The sequence below is a fragment of the Bombus affinis genome, chromosome 1, assembly GCF_024516045.1.
Source record: "Bombus affinis isolate iyBomAffi1 chromosome 1, iyBomAffi1.2, whole genome shotgun sequence".
Classification (NCBI taxonomy): domain Eukaryota; kingdom Metazoa; phylum Arthropoda; class Insecta; order Hymenoptera; family Apidae; genus Bombus; species Bombus affinis.
Window position 1 is genome coordinate 18,620,218 of NC_066344.1, and position 16,669 is coordinate 18,636,886.

General features: G+C 31.4%; 2 protein-coding genes and 1 long non-coding RNA gene across 26 annotated transcripts in view; 2 read left to right on the forward strand and 1 right to left on the reverse strand.

Moving 5' to 3' along the window:
- LOC126917895 (5-hydroxytryptamine receptor-like) overlaps window positions 1–16,669 on the forward strand; it is a 318,089-nt gene that overhangs the window by 284,116 nt on the left and 17,304 nt on the right. For all 13 annotated transcript variants that reach the window (XM_050725350.1, XM_050725373.1, XM_050725326.1 and 10 more), the window contains one exon: window positions 13,583–13,842. In XM_050725350.1, the coding sequence (XP_050581307.1) occupies window positions 13,590–13,842 (253 nt within the window). In that variant the 5' untranslated portion in view covers window positions 13,583–13,589. The remainder of the gene's footprint in view (window positions 1–13,582; window positions 13,843–16,669) is intronic.
- LOC126918090 (uncharacterized) overlaps window positions 1–16,669 on the reverse strand; it is a 702,612-nt gene that overhangs the window by 191,209 nt on the left and 494,734 nt on the right. Inside the window, exon 5 of one of the 7 annotated variants that reach the window (XR_007711215.1) lies at window positions 4,131–4,145. The exons of 5 other annotated variants lie outside the window; for them this stretch is intronic. This is a non-coding gene — a long non-coding RNA (uncharacterized LOC126918090). Of the gene's footprint in view, window positions 1–4,130; window positions 4,146–4,214; window positions 4,301–16,669 lie in introns of those variants that run through there. One more of the 7 variants, XR_007711214.1, reaches the window with a different exon arrangement.
- Window positions 1–16,669, forward strand: part of LOC126917565 (protein cycle) — a 366,148-nt gene that overhangs the window by 190,645 nt on the left and 158,834 nt on the right. The gene's annotated exons all lie outside the window — the stretch shown is intronic.

Here is a 16,669-nt window from a genome sequence, read left to right on the forward strand (position 1 = left end):
CAGTGACGGAAATTAACGATGCAAATTTTTCGAAAAGGAAATTCGGCGCTAACTCGCGCTACGAGGCTATATAAAAACACAATAAAAATAGACGACCAATTTTACGTTGGCTAACGTTGTTAAAACCAGCAAAACAGAATAAAAAAACGGGAAATGAAACCATAATGAAAAAAACTTGTTTGTAGAACGAAATTTAATTAACGAATGTAATGTTCATCGAGAGATTTCATTTAATTGCTTTTTCCTTGATGAAAGCATAACAATATTCAGAAACCTAACAATAGTTTTCCTTCGATGCTAAATAATAAAACGACAATAAATATCTTATACATGGTGACATTTTTCTATTAGGATTTTAATATATTTTCTTCTAGAAATTGATTGTACTAAGCCACGGATAAATACAGATTAAATTTGAAAGTTGTATGTCAATTTTAAAAATGAAAACATATACAGGGCGGTTGGTAACTGGTGGTACAAGCGGAAAGAGGGTGATTCTACGCGAAAAAAGAAGTCGAAAATGTAGAATAAAAATTTTTCGTTTGAGGCTTTGTTTTCGAGAAAATCGACTTTGAATTTTCGCTCGGTACGCGTGCACTTTATCACGTCTCGTTATAACGGATCTCACTGTAGATCGTCGTCTCGATTGACGTTATGTTGATAAACACTTCCAATGTGTTAGAAAACGTTCATAGAAATTTAATTAGAAGAGCAGATATTCTAGAATTTAGGAAGAGAAGCTTTTGACGACTAGGAAAATGATCTTCTCTACCTAGTATCTACTGTGCGTACTATAGGCTATGTCATCCTTATGTTAAAAAATATCGCATTATTTTAATTGTTCGAGAGGCTTTAAAATTTAATAAAAACTAAGAAAAGAATTTTTTTATGCATGAAGAATATCGTTTCTACTATTTTTATAAAGATAACGCTTACTCCTTACATTTAGGTAGTAGAAAAACTTAATGAATTTTATTTTAATTAATATTTCTTATGAAACACGTATGGTTCGAATGAAGCAATAGATTTATAATAAAATAACTATAACACTAATATTACTTCCTAATACTTAGAATATACAATAGAATGAAAAAAATATTTATATATTAATATAAACAATACTATCGTATAATAATAATAAGAAACATTAAACATTTATCTATGTCTATAAAATTTAATTTTTGATAGAAATACAAATTATTTTTTCAAGCATATCATACTCCTCATCTTTATTTCTTTTGCTTTTCACCTGCTTCACAGGCGTGGTATTAAATTCATTATGTGTTAATTTTTTATATCGTCCTTCCCACAATGAGTTAGATTTCTCACATAATATACGATAAGTGTAAAATCTGCTGTATGGAATTAATTATTTCTATCATAATTGTAATTCCTGAACAACACGAACTGATTATCCTCATAATTTAAGTAATAATTGGCTAGAAACGAAAAAACATTTCCCTTAAATTTTAATATAAATACCTAAAGGCATAGCAGGATTAAATCGTTTTCAGATATCTGAAGAATCCTCCTTGTGCGTGTAATTAACTCACATTCCAATTATTTGGCTTGTGGAATTTCAGCTACGCGTTTCTCATTAATCTTCCTAATTTTGAAGTTTTCACAGAATCTCATTGCGTTACAATATTCAAATAAAAGGATTTCTTTATCATCTAATGTATTTCCAAATCTTTTTTAAAAAAAATCACATTTACAGTCTATACATATATTTTGCGATAATTTGAAAAAAGATTAACCATTTAGGCGCACATATGATATTTATTAAAATAAATACAAAACATTAACATAATTTTAAAAATTAATGTTAGGGAATGTGCGTTTCCTTTTTAAATCAAACTCTATTCTAATTTCTTTGTTAGTTGTTGACGTTGACTGATAGAGGAACGAGTGGATGAATTTGTAATAGAAAAATTTATTGAAATAAGCAAAGGTATAAGTACAGGTATAAATATAGGTATAGTGTATGCTGATCCAGATCCTTACTCTTACAGTGTCACAATAGAATAGGAAGAAGAAGCATGATAGGGAGCACGTTCATATATTTATAGCAAAGGACATTACCAAAAAATGAACCTTTTCTAGCTGAAGGCTACAAGAAACAGCAATAGAAATCTACTTATAGCTCTTTTGCTTCTAAATCTTGTAATCCAAAGCAAAATTTATATTCAAGGGCACAATAATATGGAGCTCTCCTTATCTCGAATTTTCTTTTTGTTTCTCTGAATTCTATTCTTTTCGTAACAGTAGTCTCCAGGTCACGGATATACAAAAGAAAGGGTGTAGAGTTTTCCTTGAAGTAATTACTTCAACATTAAACACATTCTATATTTTTTATTTAATTTTAATGAAAATATTATATTTTTATGAAAAGAAATACAAACGTTTTGAACAAATTTTAATTTATTCTGAAATGTTTTACAGGCATTTTATATTCTATATTAACAAAATTCAGACACAATAAAATGTCTACATTTTCATTCAGAGCTAAATTACGAACATGTTGATAAAGCATCATTTTATGTGTTTCAATGAATACCATACTTGAAACGACAAATTTAATTATGATGTAGTCAAGTTATTAAGTAAATTTTATTAATTCTATACACCGATAAAATAGTCATAGTTTGATTATCGATCTTTTAAATAATGAATATAATTGTAAAGTATTAAATTTATTAAATAATGTATGACCAAATTACTTAATCTTATTCATCTTCTATTTCTTTATTGCAGAATATTCAATAAAGTCAAGTCTATTGAAATCAAAATGCAAATGTTCATAGTTCTGTCCAATATTGTTTTCCCTAAAATTTTTAAACTCTAATTGTGATTATGATGTAAATTCAGTTACAATGTAACTTTCTTTTAAAAAACGCAACGATCGAAGCTAAAGTAAAATATGCAAGTTACTAGCTTAATGCTGGTTCAATTTCGCTTTGGACGATCCCTTGAAAGTTTATGTTAGGAGAATCCCTTAATCGATAAGCTAATGCGATTTGCCAACATCAGCTATAATATATTGTACTTCACATGTGTACATTATCCAGCAGGGATACTAGATTCCACATAGTAATCTCGAAGCAAAATGTTTGTCCTGACCATGTATTGTCTACCTCTATTATAAAGCTGAATATCAATTAGATCAATTTCTTCCAATCTAGTTGATGCTTTAATCCCTATGAAACTAGTAGCATATTGTATCCCGACGAAACTTTTAGGGAAAAGACTGATTTTTATCATTTTTCTAGCATCACTGAGACCTATTGGAACATAAGGATCCCATCATAAATGAAGAGTACATGGAAAGATCAATCGAAAGATAAATCATATTTTCTATTCTTTTACAGGAAACTAATTTTGAGATTCGCTACATTCTCTATCAATTTCATCATACTAAATTTGTCTTTACAATTGATTTTGGGGCTAAACATGTATTTTTCACCCCTCTCAAAATTTTAAAAATATCTTTCGAAATATAACAGTATTGAAGTTATTAAAGTATTTCTTGTTTTAATGAGATCACAAGTAGCTTTTTTGGCTACCACAAAATTTGGCCAATTTATCGGCTATCATTAAAAGATCTTTTCAAACTTGGATATGTAGGTATTATAGTGGGCATCATTATATTATTACATCCTTTGTTTAAAAAATCTGTCTTGCATTCGTATGACGACTAAATCATTTTTGTTCATTCGGTTTGGAAGAAGAAAAAGAAAAAGAACAACCACTGCTTTTCAATCAAAACAGCGAAACGCCCCATCTTTTGGAATATTTCCCTACACTCTGTCTACAAAAGGTTTTACTCTTGTGACTTTCACCTACTAGAAAATATAAAATATGACCGTCTATCAGGTCTGTAACTATGAACTCGGAATTTGCCTATAGATGGCCCTAGCTGATAATGTAGTTACTACTAAACTGCGTCATTGATGCCAATAGTCTTTGTTGACATCTCACAAACATTTTCGACTCAGAACAATACAAGTTTCATACGACAGCATAGTTTGTAATGGCGTTGAACATGTCGAATTTTGTGCCTGGAAACTACGATTTGCGGACAGCATTGATTTACTGTTACCATTTGAAGAAAACTGCTGCAGAATCGCATCGAATGCTTGTCGAAGCTTACAATGAGCATGCTCTTGGTAAATCACAGTGCTTTGAGTGGTTTAAAAAATTCAGAAGTGGCAATTTTGACGTAAGGAACGAAGAACGTGGATCAGAAGGGTGTGATCTATTATGAGCTGTTAAAACCTGGCGAAACCGTTAATACTGAGCGCTACCGACAACAAATGATCGATTTGAATCAAGCTTTGCGTGAAAAACAACTAGAATATAAAAAAGGCAACACAAAGTAATTTTGCTTCATGATAATGCACCATTTCATACAGCAAAACCGGTGAAGGAAACGATTGAAGGGTTCAGTTGGGAAATACTTTCGCACGCGGCTTACTCACCGGACTTGGCTCCGTCCGATTACTATTTATTTGCATCGATGGGACACGCACTTTCTGACCAGCACTTCACTTCTTACGAAAATGTACGAAAATGGCTCGATGACTGGTTTGCCTCAAAAGAGCGACAGTTTTTTGGCGTGGCATCCACCAATTGCCAGACAGGTGGGAAAAGTTATAGCTAGCGATGGGCAATACTTCGAATAAAATATTTTTAATCATTTTCATACAATAAACGTGTATTTTCTATACCGTTTTCAGTGGAACAAAGATATTGACACACGTGGAGAATTTGTTATTACGTGTATTATACCTAATATTTCCGATGTTGTCAAACCTGGTATGTTGCAGGATGTTCTTCCATTCAAACTGATCGTCCTTTTTTAAAGTTACTGAGAATATTTCGCGGAAAAAGAACCAAAACGTGAATAATGGGAAATAAAATAAAAGAAAGAATAATTGTTGAAAGAAAGATTGTATTAAACTTATATGAGCAAGAAAAATTTTATTCGGAAATAGAGAAAATTATTAGTAGAAGTCGTTTTACCGTAAGAAGTGTAATTAAACGATTTCTTTGTAAAATAGATCTAACAAATGTCACACGTTGTGGACGTCCTTAGAAGCTTAAAGACCGAGAAAAAAGGAAGATAATCATATTTAAAAAAGAATCTATATCCTTGCAAATAGCTGGAATAGTAAACAACGAATATAGCACGAAAATATGCTGCATAATATTTTGAAGAACGCTGAGAACTGCTGGATATGAAAAAGGAAATTTAATATTTTTCAATGTGATGGACGGGTTTTAATTTGGCGAAAACCGAATACTGAATTAGATGAAGAAACCATCAAGGATGGAGATGATAAGAGAACGATGTGCCAGCGTATGAGTTCTTCTGGTGCAGGAGAGCTTGTTTTTATCGCAAATACCATGGCCAAATACAATTATTTAAATATTTTAAAGGAAAAGTGGGGAAAAATGAATTTTAGGACAAGATCATTATTTTCAATAGGGTAGTGATCCCAAACACCCAGTTCATATTGTTAGATAGTGGATCGTTTTTAGTACACCACATATGTTAATTAGCCCATTTGCATAATGGTCCCTATGACCGCGCGCGGTCGGTCGTAGGTGCAGTAAATGACATCGGAATTGTTCATGGAGTTTATCGAAAATTTACTATTCAAAACGATTGGTAAACAATGTTACTTCGCAAACATCGCATCTTACATTCTTTATAATAGAGGAAAAAGAAAAAATTATTTATTTAAAAAAATAAGAAATAAGAAATTAAATCATATTATTTCTCGTGGAATTCTTTGAAATGGTCAGTACAATAAAATGATATAGGCGAGATGCTGACAAACGGGACAAACGTGAACTCTCACATCTAAAGAATACTTAGCGACTGAAATAAAAGGCAGTCGCAGCGCGCGTAATAATCCGCGCTTGGTGATAGAAGACAGTCGCAGCGTGCGGATTAGTCCGCGCTTGGATACAAATTGGTTAACAACTCCCCACAATCCCCAGACCCAAATTTTACTGAGCGTTTTTGATTTGAATTAGGAAGACAGTTTAAAGCACATCATATTGCTTCTAAGCAAGATTTAAAGAAAGTATTCCTTGAAGAATGGTAGAAAATAGGTCCAAAGACCAGAAAAAAATTACTATATCCAATATCTAATTGTCTAAAAGCTGTTATAAAAAGACGGTTGCATACTAAATATTAAGTCAGACGTTATAATAAATTTATACTGCAAAATCGTAAGCGTGCCAATACTTTTGGTTGCCATTATATGTATAAGCACTATATTAGGTTGTCCGGAAAGTGTCTTTCTTTTACAGACACATCTTTTACAACGATGCATCTTTGTACAAATACGAAACCTAATCTGTCGAACGTTGTGATTTTTATTTTGATAAAACAAAATGGATCATATGTAATTCGGTAAAATAATATAAAACGAAACATATTATGCATCCATTATTTCCTTATAAAACGAAAGAAACTTTTCAGAGGACTTAATACTATCAATCTTATAAAATCAATCATTCTAATAAATTATAAATAGGTGTTAATAAGTATATTAAGTTAGATATACAATTATTAATATTACATTCGTCAATACTACATTTCTATAAAGAATCAAATTAAACAATTTAATATTTATAGCACTTTGATATTAAACCATTCATCAGATATGATTTTCTTCTTCTTCTTCTTATTTCTTTTAATAAAATATATATGTGTACAGATTATTTTAATTAAAACAGAGCACAAATCAACGGAAACAACCATAACTTGAGGGACTTGTTAGAATACGTCAGTCTACACTCTACACTCTACACCATCTACCTTACCTGACATCTTCATGAATTGCTGTGCAGACATCTCCCTTTGGCGATCTCTTGTCCGATATAAATAAATGTGCTCTATAAACATGGCGTGGAGTGAAGAACACTGATTGCCATGTTAACTTGCAGAAGCATTTTTTACTTTTATGCTTCTATGAAACTGAAATAAAATGAAATGTATTATTTATGCACTTCATAATGGTAATTATTTAATTATAAAGCAGATAGTGACCCCTTTACGTTTAATTAGTTACGTGTGACTTACGACACCTGAAATTATCAGATTACATGTGTATTTTGTACGAAAGGAAATATTAATATTGATAATCAAGCTGTCAAGGACCAAGCAGTGGGATAATGTACGAAAACAAAATTATCGAGAACATGGATAAACTTATATCAGCAATTCGATAAAGTAATGAATAGGTACTTCGTGTAACTAAGTAAATCAAAAACACGAGAATACTTTTAATAATTTTTAAAAAATGGCTTAGCATATTTCAGTTTTAACGAATTTCGTAGAATTATAAAGTTTTGCTGCAAAGACTCTAAGAATACTGAGTAAATTCTTGAAGTGTTCTTTCACAACTACAATGTACAAAACCAAAATTTATTAATACAGATTGACTGGGAGACAATTGCAAATGAGAAATTGCATTAACACAACATTCACTCGCGATGACTTAATTGCATCTAGAAAAATATTGATTATAGAACGGAATTAAAAGTTGAAAGCATCAAAATAAGATAACATAGGTTTAAATTAAATTATCCATACTTTCATGGTTAACTTATTATCGATTGTGAAACACTAAACGTAACATAATGCTGGATACGATAAATACACATAAAATTTCTCTTATTTCGAAAGTTTCTCAGTTCGAAACAACGTAGACTAGAGTCGAAAGTTGGAAGAGACCTATAAAATTGGAATAATACCTATTCCAAGGGACTCCAAGTTTCATGGTAACTGATATCACCGGAAGAGCATGACACAGGCATGTGTTGAGTGCGCATCGATATCCTAACGTTTCGCTCTGCTAACTTCCTATTCCTATCGACATTTTCCAAATTTTTACACAATCAATTCTATTCACATAATAATCCAATTTTTATAGTACATATTATGTAATTTCATTTTTCGATTAATATTTGTTAAATATTTTAAAAAAACGTTAACCAGAGCAATATAAAATACTAGGTTTTAGCATATGAAATTTCTATTTGCTTCAGATTCTTTACTTGTGTAAATTGTATCAAGCAACATAGTTTGTATGTATGATATGTAAGTATAGTTTACATAACATTGAGTATTGATTTATGCTTTTTCGTTTCATATATCTTCTTGAAATAGCAGATTCTACAGAATGCTCCTTGCAACGGTATAAATACGCATGAAAGTTGAGTCGTTTTCCCTTGTGAGATTAAACTCAATTGTATTATGATTAAAAATATAATAAGAATATTAATTAACATTAGTAACATTACAAATTAAACTGCGGATTTTTATATTTTTTTGGGAGACGAACGTGCAAATATGTAAATATTCAAATTATAGTACTTGTTATAGCATTTACTGGATAAAATAATTCTCCGTCTAAATATATCCATAAAACTATGAATTTGCTATGAAAACTACGAATGTAGTCTATTAATAATATTTTAAAAAAGGGTCTTATCAATGAATAAACTTTTCATTAATAGTTGCTAAACGTTTAAATAATAGTGAATTATATGAATTTACTGACTCGAAAGATCGTTCTTTTATTTTGTAAATGTCCTTTGAAACATGTTCTTAATAAAGATAAAACTAACCATGAGTTAGGAAATAAGTACTAATTACTTTCAACGAATTTATATAGAAGAATCGAACGTATAGAAATCAACTCTTTCTTAACATACCTAATTTAGAAAATGTAAACTTAAAAACAGTAAGCAAATATACATCCATTATTATGATCTCCATAATTTTGAACTTTAGAAAATTTCGTTTTTATTCGTATCAAAGTAGAATTGTTTTTCTTTGACAGTAATCAATTAACATTCGTTCTCGAGTAAATTTACATACAATTTGCACGAACACGTCTATCAGTATTCGAGGCCAGTATACATATATACTGCAAAATAGCTGGTATGTCAATGGGCTGAAAATGATATGCAAATATAAAGAATACGATCAATCACATACTCTGTGAAGTATTCCACGGATCTGTGCTGAGCTCATCATCGGTCCCATGAAATCCAATACCGCGTGATAAAAAAACTATACCAGAGGTTTAACATACGATACCACAGGTTTCCCACCTTTCGTCTGAAATGTAAACCAATCCGAATACCATGGTGTTACTTTGAATAAAGAAACTGAATTTTTGACGGACATTTTGACGAGGGTACATCTTTACAAGCCTAACCGTGTTGAATTTGAATCTGCCACACTATTGTTGCTAGAAATAAAATGTGTTTCGGTCAGTCTTTAAAATTTGCATAAATTGATTCATGTCGAGACAGAAAGCTAGAAAGTAGTTAGTTAGAAAGTTTCTATTTAGAGCGAATCTATTGAAGAAAACGTGATTCAAAAGTCTTTCAAAAAGAAATAAAAACGATACGCTTTTAACGGACTGGATGATTTATTGGATGATTGCGATATTTCGTAAGATTGTGTAAAGTAATCGTACGCTGAATACGTAGACTACAAGTTGAAAATATTTTGCAACTTTAAAAATTTTGTAGAAGTATCGTTTAATAGATACGTAATAATATTATTTTTATAAAATTCAAGCTCATATGTAGAATGATAATATATATCATATCGTATATGATGAATTAAAAAATATTTGTAGATTATAAAAGAAGAAATTAAATCTAAGTTACTTTTTATCTAAAATTTAATTTAAAATTTGCTGAAAATTATTTTATATGCAATTAGTAGACGACAGGTTCGATTCGATTTAGGATCATCTTCAGCTTATTTATTTTTCCACACTTTATATACAATTAAGTATATGGAAATTTCTGAAAATTTGCTTAAAATTCTCCCCTTTTTATATGTAGGTACAATTAATGAATACTTCTTAAACCTTTTAATATAGTTAAAAAAGTCTTAGAATAAGAACAGTTTTTTGTATAAATATTGTAATATTAATTGTAATATAGGTGTAAATAAATAAAAGAGTACGTCGTACAAAATTAAAGATACTATCAAAGGCAAATCGACAAGATTGATAAATATCGCTGTGAATGTATTGTGAATATTAATTATACGTATTCAATAATAAAAATACATGTAGTTATATGCATATGTAAGTATTATAAATCATTCAATAATATTAAAATGTTCGATATAAAAGTAGAAACGCGGTGCGATTATATTTGCTATTATTACTGCAGTATTATACAATTTACATCACATTTCTAGAGAAATAATTTTAGAACAACAATTGGTAATTGTATATTATTACATTTTGAAAGAAACAGTGATTTATAATAATTATAAACAATGTTTTGATGTTCTTCGTTTTCAACAGTATTTGCATATTATAATGTGGGATGTTGAAGCAAGCAGACTATTAAATATAAAAGTCAATAAAATTCATCGAATTTGGCCTGTAAATAAATACAAAGTAAATAAAATACAAAGCACTTGTTTCATCGATTAAAATTTTAACAAGTTGTTGCAGGCATACAAATGTAATGTTCCATTTTATTTTAGCTTTATCGAAGTTGGACGAGAACTTCTGCTATTTAAGAGTAGCGCAACAAGTATGAAGTACATATTTTAAAGGTAGCAGTTATAAGAATGTGAGTTAATCATTCATTCTAATAAAACTGCATACGCGTATGTTTCTAGGAAATTTTCTATACCTTTATTTGTAGCCAAATATACAAGTTTGGAAATTATTAGTATGTCAAGCTAAAGCAAATTACACAACATTATTAATATTCCATATCATATAGGAAAATACATTTTATTATTGATTTACACAATACTATAATATTTCTGATGAAAATGTCTGCTACATGTATTGTGCATAAACTATGTTTATTGTCCTTTGACGTGTATAACTAATTAAAGTAATCACATTATTAAATAAATATTCTATATCTAAAGTAATTAAATTACTAAATAAATATATGTTTTATAAATGAATGTATGTTTAAACTAAACATGTAATACGTAGCTCGACATTAATTTTACACATGCAATATATGCAATATTTTTGCTCCTTTATATTCGTACATATTCTCCCATGTAATCCCGTGTAACAAAATATTGTTACCATTATATTATACGTGTTGAAACTAAATTTATCTAGCAAACTTATTATCGAGCGTTGTTAATTATACTTAAATGTATAATGTAACGTACACTCATAAATAAGAGATGCTTACTTACAAAAGACTGATAAAATACATACATAACACCGACAATTTTTTAAACATTTCTGACAATTTAAATCTTCCTGGCAATTCAAAATAATTCCTCAATCAATAAAATGTAACAAAATAAAATGGAGAAAAATCGTAAAATCCTTTCCCCAGCAAGATATCCCTTTTAGTCGACTAGAGCGTAGAGAGCATATCGTGATAATAAAATGCGCTTCATCGTTAAAATTGAACGACTTTATTGCGGTGAAACGACGCCAAAAATTTACGATACGAGAGGCAGCATCGTAAAGTGATCGTAGCACATGATTATTAAAACATGGCATCGACTTTCGTAATAGACACTGATCAATACCTTACAATTAGGGTTGTCAGCATGTCTGCCTTAATCTTCGCAACGTCCGTGCAGCTAATAATCCGATATTGGGTCGCTCCAACCCGATTTCCTTCCTGCTTTCAAACACGGAGTCCGTGTTTCAAGTTTCGTGCAACAGCAAGGAATCGCGTGCTCCCTTTTTTTTTGGTTCAATTTTCTTCTTTCATTTCTTTCCTCTTTGTTGCTCGAACGTGAAATCAATTCATTAAAGCGGAAGAAATCTGATCGCGTGAAATCGAGGTTAAATTTAAGAAAGGAGAATAATAATGAGTAATCAAAAGGCTGTGGAACAGCAGGTTGTTGATCTGTCTTCACGGAATTTCATCAGATAAATTTACATCGCAACGAGTACGCTAATTGCTTCCCTTGATTGCCTTCGTCAAACGTGGTCATTTAAGCCGTACGAAATTAAATCTGTTTGCACTGGGATTTGGCCAGTTTTTACGAAGATGAATGCGTTACTTGTAAATGGTCCTTTGCTGCGATCGACGTTTTCGTACGTTCAAATTCCCAGTGAGCTTTATTCCCATTTTATTCCGTGAGTTTTATGGACGTTCCTCCGAAGAAGATATAATAGATAAAGAGAAATAAAGAATAGAGGAAACGAAGGACAATGGCCTTTCTGTCACACGCTCTACTGTGTACATATAAAAAGAAAAAGGCAGGAGATGGAAGAGCACACTTTTGTCCTTTGTATCGCTAATTTTTGTGGATCTCACGGATCTCACTGTAGATCGTTGTCTCGATGGATATTATCGCAGTTTAAGTTTGCTTTTGCCGTAACGGAAAATTAGGAATACATAATGAAATAATATGAAGTAATCATAAAGTTTATTATTACAAAAATCGCTGAAAATGTTGCCCATTCTGCCGAACACATACTTTTGCTCTTCTAATTAAATTTCTATAAACACTTTCTAACGTATTCGATTGTTTTAAAGTATGAAAGGCTACAATAAAGTGCAGGCGTACCGAGCGAAAATCCAAAGTCGATTTTCTCGAAAACGAAGCCTCAAACGAAAAATTTTTATTCTATATTTTCGACTTCTTTTTTCGCGTAGAATCACCCCCTTTCCGCTTGTACCACCCTGTATCAACCATCTCGTATAGAAATTGAAGGAATAGTAGAATTATTGTATTACAGCTTTAATGTTATCATTCATATTATAATACATTATTAATCTCTAAAAATGAAAATAAATTAATCTCTAATATTTAATATAAATAAACATCACTGGTCCGTGTGCGTGTGGGATGAACCGTATCTAATTAGTTTTTATTCTATGCTATACTTTTTCGTTTTACTGCTACATTAGCTACCTCCAATGTTTGCATCTTGTTCGTAACCATCGATCATCATCACGTATCGCTGACATTGCTATTGTAATTGAAATAATAATTTATTTGCGTATAACTTATTTGATATAAAATAAAGTTATTCTTCATAAGATATTCTTAAAATAAAAATACTACATTAATTCATAAATTGATTTATTTCTATTTCAATAAATAGGCCAGTAAGATGTACATATTACACGATGTACTTATAGAATAAACATTTAATGGCCGTTTTCCGATAAACTCTTTACCAAAAAAATCACTACATACTCTGTTCACATATACGTGACAAGGGAGAAAATCAAATTTCCATATGTCCGTAATTCCGTTAGCCCGTAGAAAAAAATAAAATACTTACCTTGTAATCTATTTGGAACGTCTGTGCATCGCAGTAGGATATTTGTCTATGTATAGCTGTGATTTTATTGCCCAGCATCCTTTTGTGTTTGTCACCTTTCTCCTTAATTAAAAAGTATGGGCCAATGTTTCAAACGATTTCAGTTTTACTGCTCGCACATTCGTTCATGTTGCTTTCTCGTGGTGTTCCGTGGCCACGTATAAACATACTTTACGTGTTTAAAAATAAAACTTTGTGTGCCTGGACAGTACGATATGCTGGTTTTTAATATTTTGCAAATGATCGAATTTTTTCAGTTTTAGAATGAACGCGACGACGACCTACACAGGTGCAACGAGCACTCTGGCTGGAATTATTGGCATTGAGTCGGAAATAAGAATGGATAAAGCGGAAAGCTCCTTAGACAGTGACCTTGATATTTCTCCGGTCACTCTATCCTCCGCATGGTCCAGAGTGGCGAGACTTCTTTTGTTAGCATCAATGGCTGTCGGCGGCAGTGTTGGTAACGTTTTCATGATCTCTGCGGTGGTGGTAGAAGATCAACTTAAGAAACGAGGTATTGTTGCCATCTGTTTCTAATGTCTCGTAATTTTAAAATCAATTCATCTAAGGACTACCATCTTTCTTTTATTATGGCTAAATTAATTGATTTTTGGAACCAATATAATGAATAAAATGTTAATGTATTAAATATATAAATTTGAAAGAAAAAAGAAGCTTCTCATTCCAATAGAATTGAAATATTAGAAATTATAATAAAACACACACATGGGAACACATAGAACAACACATACGGTGTTATCTTACAATTATAGCAATACGTGGACTAGATCTTGTGCGATTTATTCATGAATATATTATAACTATTTAATAAACTTCTAATAATCAGTAATTAAATGTGAGAATAAAACAATAATTAACAACTGCATATAACGATTCTTACATTTTAATACTACGAAAATAAGACTATTTCTATCTCTGTGGCATAAAAATTATACTGTTTGCGGTATATTGGTTAAATAACTTTCTTCGCCGCTTGATATTATAATTTGAGGAACACCATAAACATATTGCTTATGTTAGTTCCAATGAATAACGTATCACAAGTAACATGACCAAATATGGTTAATAATTGCATTGTTTAATAATAACAATGTGTGTGATATGTATTTGAGATTGTCAGAATATAAAAAATAATAATTCGTAATTATTGCAGTGCTTACTAAATTACTAATATTAGAATATATTAATTGTTTCGATATTTGAAGAATTTATTTTGTGAGAAATCATTAGATAATGTAAAGAGTGCAAAAATACGTATGTGATTGGAATATTTTTCTAAAATAGCAAAAGCTCTTCAATGAATTCTCTGAATTCTCAATTTAACGATAAACGTTGTAAATTTGGAATTTTAGAATTTGTGGAAGATCTATCTCTGATAAACAGAAGTTACAGAAACTTAATATTTCCCTCTGATCATGTAGTTGATTATTAGAAACAAGCATCGTATCGCACAAAGAAGATGAAAGAAGACCATAGAGAAGACCATGACATAATTCGGAACGTTTTCTTATCCAAATTGCAACTTTTCACGAAAGTTTCAATAATTTCTTTCCTTTATAACTACTAGTCTATGTTTAACTTTTGTTATTATCCTTTTCCTCATCCTTTCGCAAACTCTTAACGAGAAACACTTTCTCGAAAGATTTTCACCGGCACTTCGTTACCCGTGTATACTGATACGAACGTAAATAATTCGAAGTTTCGTGCAGCCAGAACGATTCAGCAGGAAAATTTTGTTCCGTTTCTGCTGCACTTTTATCGTGGCAATAAACTTCTTCTCTCCAGCCCCAATTCATTAATTCCCAATACCCATTGGGAACCGTAATTATCGACCTGTTCCTAACTAAAAAAAATCTTCCGATCGTCTATAACAATTTCGTGACTGCGCTGTGATAATAGCAATTACAAGGCGCTTCACGCAACTAAGTGTGAGTATGCATTATACAGGGTGGTTGGTAACTAGTGGTACAAGCGGAAAGGGGGTGATTCTACGCGAAAAAAGAAGTCGAAAAAATAGAATAAAAATGTTTTGTTCGAGGCTTTGTTTTCGAGAAAATCGACTTTGAATTTTCGCTCGGTACGCGTGCACTTTATCGCGTCTCGTTATAACGGATCTCGATATCAACGGTAGATCGTTGTCTCGATGGATATTATCGCAGTTTAAGTTTGTTTTTGCCGTTACGGAAAATTAGGAATACATAATGATTCTTTTACTGGCTCCAGCTCTCTTCCTTCCCATGACCATTTTTCTATTTTTCTCCTCCCTCTAGTTTCTCCAAGAACTATCATTTTGGACATCTTCGCATTTGGCAAATGATTTCTCTTCTTCCATCCTCTTCCTTTCTCAAATCCTCATCTAAATCTGCGATGTAAGTCGTGAACAAGACCGGAGTTATATAAAGAGATATGCGGCAGGGTCAGAATTAAAAGGAGGCACAGAGAAACTTTGGATATTAGCAGGTTTGAGACAGAGATGCGTAATAAGTCCGATTTCCTTTATTCTTTCTATTCGCTGGTTGTTTATCTTTTTCTTCCTCTTCATTTCCCACAACTTTTTCCCATTTACTGTGTCGAAGGCTGCCTTTAGATCGAAGAAGAAACCTCAGAACTTTTCTCCTTTCTCTGTATTTGTTTCCTATCGTGTGTCTTAATATACATGTATATGTATGTTATCCATCGTGATTCGTCCTCCTCTGAATCCCGTTTGTGTTTCTGGCAGTATTTTCTTTCTCTCTATTTACCTCCTTCCCTAGCCTTTCCTTTGGCATCATTGCGTAGGTCTTATATACTATATTCTGTATATTATCCTCTTACAGTTGCCTGCTTTGTGTGTTATTTCTCCTTCTCTTCAGTCTTTCGGAAAGCCTTGTCCATTCTATACTTTTGTTTATTATTTCTTTTAGTTCTCTTCAAACTTCTCCTTTGTAATTATTCATACTTTATTTTTTATTCCGCCTCCGCCTGCTGCTTCCCTCCTCTTTGATCTTTCTATCCGATGTTCTACTTCTCTGTCGTCCAATTCTCCTGTATACCCCTCGTTTGTCTTGATCGTTCTCTATTCGACTTTTGGTTTTTCTTCGCTTCCTTGTAACAAATTCTTGAAATGTTATTTCCACTCTTCCATCTTTATTCGGGCACCTACCTCTTATCTCTTCTTCCTTCCCCTATTAATATATGCCCATATTTCTATCTCTGTTCTACAACTTCTTACCTCTTCTATTTCTTCTTCTGTTTTTCACTCTTCTTTTTCTTTACATAATGTTTTATACTTCCTTCTCTCCTTATGATACTCTGTTATACTTGTTTTTTCCTAACCTTTC